The sequence below is a fragment of the Morone saxatilis genome, unplaced genomic scaffold, assembly GCF_004916995.1.
Source record: "Morone saxatilis isolate NCDOM2014 unplaced genomic scaffold, NCSU_SB_2.0 Contig20, whole genome shotgun sequence".
Classification (NCBI taxonomy): domain Eukaryota; kingdom Metazoa; phylum Chordata; class Actinopteri; family Moronidae; genus Morone; species Morone saxatilis.
Window position 1 is genome coordinate 12,303,073 of NW_023339763.1, and position 5,912 is coordinate 12,308,984.

Sequence of the window (5,912 nt, forward strand, 5' to 3'; positions counted from 1 at the left end):
GCACACACCAGACTGCCACATGGACACCTAGCCCACCTTTTGTGGGGATATAAAATTTGGTTTCCACCAACCAAATTGCACCAGACTAAACAGAAAATACTTTGCAGTTTTGTGGCGGGGGTCACTGTGTGCCTGCGAAGAGAGATCTTTTCTCTCTACATATAGGTATATTAAGTTCACAATAGCGAGACGTCAGAAAAGGGCAGACAATAGGACCCAGCAGAGATTGTGTGGACATTGTTTTTTTCCTGGTGAGGAAAGTGGAAGATTGTTTTTCCTCCAGAGTGTCTTTACGGAAATCAGTGAAAGAAGCAAAGAAACCAGAGTGAACTCAAGAACACAGATAAACGGTATTATGATTACTGACTAACAAGCTTTGTGGTTTACTGATTAACCGTTTAAATCGTTGAAATGATAACATCTCATTGTTCCAGCTTCTCAAATATGAGGATTTACTGTTTTTGTTTATCTTAATTACAGTAAACTGAATCATTTTGTAATGGACATTTCTGACAGTTTCTGACATTTTGCAAACCAAAACACAGATAGACTGATGAAAGAAACAATCAGCAGATTCATCCATAATAAAATCAAGTTGCTTATATAAAATAGTAAAAGGTCAACCACGTACAGCAGTAAAATGCTGCTTAAACATTAATTCATCAGTATTGATGATGTCTGTATAATGGGGCCATTTTTCCACATTAAGTACTTTAAGTACATATCCCGATAATACACACTTACATACATTAAGTAATATTTTATGTAAAGTACTTTAATTTTATTTATTTCCCTGACTTTTGTTGTACCCCTTTTGTTCTTTGCACTATCCATGCTGCTGTAACAAACCAAATTTCCCCGTTGTGGGATAATAAAGGATTATCTTATCTTATTTTCGATGCAGGAATTTTACTTGTAATGGAGTATTTTTACAGCAAGGTATTAGTACTTTTACTCAAGTCAAGAATCTGACCTTCTCCACCACTGATATGAGAGTACGTTCCTCAGGTCAACTGAGTTCAGTTCTGAGACCTGCAACCTACATTCATAGCAGTTATATTTGGCACAAATTTCAGTAAACAAACTTCTAGGTCAAAACCCTGAATATAACTGCATGTCAAGCTAAAGGCATGATAGCTTATACATGTACTATATCTGAGAAACCCATTCATAATTTTTGCAGGTATTTATTTACACTTTTACCATTGTATGTGTGAAACTCATGTGGGTTAACATTACGCAACCCAGTCTAATGATCTTATGAAAGAGGTCAGAGGTTCTTCTGATGTAAGCATTGTTCTTGCGTGACAGGGAGAAACACATTCACAAAACTAAACTACACAGAAGTTTAAAAAAATTAACTAACTATGATGACATGACGAAGAAGAAAGCATCACTTTGTTTATTATCTGCAGAACATTCATGGCAGCACCATAGCTTTGTGTGACACGTGTCACATGTAACTCATTTACCTGTTAAAGGACCGATCATCTCTGTGACTGGTAGTTTGAACTCCAGGTCAACATAGATGATCGGTCCTCCTATGTAAGGAATCTTTTAGATGGACTGTCAGTCTGCGAGCACATAGGGTTACTGCTGCCACTCCTGAGCACAGGTAAGTAAATTTCAGGAACATGTTGCATGCTGTGCAACATGTAAGCATGTTGTGGCTTATTATCATACTATACTTTCTTATCAGTGCTTGAAATTTTCCTACTGGTTACATCACAAAATAGATGCAGATGCACGTTCATTTTACCAGCAGAACTGTTTCATTACAGATCATACCTGATCTTCCAGATGATATGTTGAAGCTGAAGATGTCTCTTATGTTACATTTTCTCTGTCTTACATTTTAGGAACCATGCCATTGCAAAGTGTGTGTGGAATAATTGTATTCCTCAGTGTTTGTCTGATTTCCTTCACACCACCTTGTGATGGAGGAAACATTCTAGTGTTCCCAGTAGATGGCAGCCACTGGATCAATATGAAGATCCTGCTGGAAGAACTTCATGCCAGGGGACACAGCATGACTGTGATAAGGGCCTCCACCAGCTGGTACATCCCAGAAAAGTCTCCTCTCTACAAATCCATTACCCTCGAAATGGATGAAGGTTTAGAGAACTTTTTTGATATTTACCTGCAGGAACACATGAGGGTAAGCCATTTTGGATTATATTGGGCCCTGTGTGGGTCATTTAGTACTCATGTATCAACTTTTTAACCACTTTTTTTCTAATAATTCTTTTCAGGCGCAGAGAGAGGGGGCTTCAGCACTTACTTTCTTCAAACTCACCAAGGATTTCCTTTCTATGATTTCTAAGGCCCATTTAATGTGGTCTGAGGCCCTTGTTCAAATCTTTGATGATGAAAGAATGATCCAAAGCTTAAAGGATTCCCAGTATGATCTTGTTCTCACTGACCCAGCCATAGCACCAGGGGTTTTACTAGCCAAGTATCTCAAACTGCCCATGGTGCTCAATGTTCGCTGGATCACCAGCGGAGAAGGTCACTTTGCGATAGCCCCCTCACCACTCTCTTACATCCCAGTGCCAGGATCGGGCTTAACAGACAAAATGAATTTCATCCAGAGGGTCAAGAACATGCTTTTCTACAGCATTATACTGTTCCAGCAGAAATTCATGGTGGGACCATGCTATGATACCATCTGTAATAAATATATTGAGGGTGGATGTGACATCATCTCGCTTCTTCAGGAAGCAGACATTTGGCTGTTCAGGTCAGATTTTGTATTTGAATTCCCTCGGCCCACAATGCCAAATGTCATCTACATAGGAGGGTTCCAGTGCAAACCAGCCCAACCCCTGCCAGCGGACCTGGAAGAGTTTGTTCAGAGTGCAGGGGAGCACGGAGTGATCATAATGACTCTGGGAACGTTGGTTAACGCTTTGCCCAAAGAGGTTGCAGATGAAATCGCCAGCGTCTTTGCCAAGATGCCTCAGAAGGTAACACATGCTCAGTGATTCACTTATTCAGTGACATGAAATGTTAAAAAGATTAAAATTTGCATTTCCAAATGCAACTTCTTTGACCTAGAGAGTCTCACAGCAAAATGTGCAGCAATGATCCCATCACTAAATACATGAAATTAAAATTTTGAAATAGAAATTGCTAAAATACTAAGTGAACAAATCAGTCCTCCAAGGCATACATCTAATTAAAATAAGGGATTCATAGCGATATGATACACTGAAAGCCTGACCAGGGAGTTGTAATGAGTGGGTATAAAATGAATGGATTCATTTATAAAGGAATTAAACATTAATGTTACAAATGGTGGACTGGACTTGTACTTTTCAAGGTTCTTTTGTTTAATTTGTCATGTAAAGCGTCTTTGAGTATCTTGGAAAGTGCTCTTAAATGTATAATTATTACATAATTGCAGTGTGGTAAGTGGAGTGCTGGCTGCAGCAATGATAACACTATTATATTATATATCTGTTGGTGTGCAGATATACAGATAATTCATAATGATTCTTTTAATTTTCTGTTCAGGTGATATGGAGGCACAAAGGGGAACGTCCCTCTACTTTGGGCAACAACACCCTGATAGTGGACTGGATGCCACAGAGAGACCTCCTGGGCCACCCACATACCAAAGTCTTTGTAGCTCATGGAGGAACCAACGGAGTCCAGGAGGCCATCTACCATGGGATTCCTGTGCTCGGCATTCCCTTGTTCTTTGACCAGTATGACAACCTTCTCCGTCTGCAGGAGAGAGGAGCTGGGAAGATCATTCAGCTAGGTGATGTTAGCGGTCGCAGTTTCGAGCAAGGTCTCAGCGACGTGCTCCATCAAGACAGCTACACACAGAACATGCAAAGACTGTCCTGTTTACACAGAGATCAGCCAATGACACCCATGGATCAGGCCGTTTTCTGGGTGGAATATGTGATGCGCCATAAAGGGGCTCCTCACCTGCGTACAGAGGCTTATAAGATGCCCTGGTACTCATACTACTGTTTAGATGTCTTGCTGCTATTGCTGACTGCAACGACTGTACTACTTCTCTCTACTTTGGCCATTTTCAGGTTCCTATGCTGCAGAAGTAGAAGAAAGACCAAAACCAAACAACACTGATTAAAGTCAACATTGTTTAGAAATATGCTTCAATTAGTTCTTTAAAGCATTGAACTTAGACAAAAATGTAAAGTATCTTATTTGATCAATACATAAGGAACTGCTTTTGTTTATTATTACTACTATAATAGGGGATGTTCTGCATTGAAAACTACAATAACTCACTCTAAGAACACAATACTGTAATTTAGGTCTTGCAGTCTGTAACTTTATCTTCATTTCACATATGTCTTGGCCTCACATGACATGCCCACATTCCAGCCGAAGCCCTAAATCCTAAAACACATGCCCACACTATATGCCAGACATCACAGCTGGCCTGTTTTGGGAAGGCTATGAGGCCACATTTCCACTGGGCCAGAGATACCAATTCTGTAGGTCATTATCTAGTCAGGAAGATTTGATTATGATAAGAAACTAGAAAGAAACCTTCTGTTACTGTACATGCAATAAAAGACAACACAGTATTTTCTTTTAGATGCCTGTGGTATATGACTGTGTGAGAAACAGCAAAGATAATCTCAATATCAAGAACACATGTATCCCTACCAATACGCCACAGGCAATCCAGTTTTATGGAAAACCTGGAGATCGATTATGTCCTGCTTATTATTCTTTATATTTATATCAATCCATATAAATTACATCATCTTCTAAACTAAAATTAATGCCACCAAGAAGACAAACCTCAAAAATGACTATGGAAAATCATAATTTCAGAATATAGATCGTATTAAAACCATTTCCCTTTCCCAAACAGTCCAAAAACAGATGCTTTGAAACAATCAGTGGCTGGAAAGGAAAACTCTCTTTGATAAAGCATAAGCTCATATGGTTTTGATTTATAAGATGAGTGAGGTTGTCTTGGTAAATGCTACTACAAGCTAAATTACATTTCACTAATAATTCTGCGATGCACTGCTTGAGACTCCTCCGTTTGCTGATGAGGAAAGCAAATCTGTGAAAATATTCAAAGGTACGAAGGCAGTGAGGTGATTTATAAGGCTTGGAACCACATTAAGTATAACTTTCAAAAGAAACACATATGATGAAATAGAGAAGAATTGTGTGTGTGGGTGTGTGTGTAGGTGTAGTGGCATGTGTTGATTTTAATGTCTTGTAATCCGGAAAAGTCTGTTGTGAATCAAATAAATATGGGAAAGTCAAATAAATGATCGCAACCCTGCCAAGTTAATACAATACATCATGATCATACACCACCTTGTAGGAGTGTCTACCTGTTTCTGGCAGTTATGAATTATATTTTCATGGTCAATGATTTGATACACATACACATACATTTGTAACAATCCAGTACTCATTGATTCGTCTCAGTTTGGCTTTTGATTTAAACTTGACTGGAAATACTAATAGACCTTATCGTTTTTCACATTATTTCACTATATTGTGTATTTTCTTACAAATAAAATGTATTTTTTATTAGGTAGTTAGTTATTAAGGAGCAGCTGTGCTTTGTTAACATAGTTGCTCGCTGCAACATGTCCATGCTGGAGTGGGCCACTAGTTTATTTCACAACACCATTGTGTATTACGCTTATTGCAGCTGGATACACTTTTTTAATAAGCCATATTTTGTTTGTTTGGGACACTGGTCATATAGATAGACAGTAGTAAGGTAAGCTACAGGAGCAGTTTTAACTTATCACCATTGTAGTCCATTGCAACCAACATGAATTCAAAATCACCACAGCTTGGTGAATCTGAAGAGGCCATAGACCTGACACAGTGCTTTAAAAAAGGATGAACGAGTTACAATTAAAACCGAATAAATGAAAGAACTGAATTGTTTC

General features: G+C 38.6%; 1 protein-coding gene across 1 annotated transcript; it reads left to right on the forward strand.

Moving 5' to 3' along the window:
- The first annotated feature begins 287 nt into the window (after positions 1–287).
- ugt5d1 (UDP glucuronosyltransferase 5 family, polypeptide D1) lies at positions 288–5,587 on the forward strand. The gene is made up of 3 exons (XM_035666299.1): positions 288–2,158; positions 2,253–2,966; positions 3,517–5,587. The coding sequence occupies exons 1-3, from the start codon at positions 1,865–1,867 to the stop codon at positions 4,099–4,101; spliced, it is 1,593 nt and encodes a 530-aa protein (XP_035522192.1). The 5' UTR covers positions 288–1,864; the 3' UTR covers positions 4,102–5,587.
- Positions 5,588–5,912: the final 325 nt, after the last annotated feature.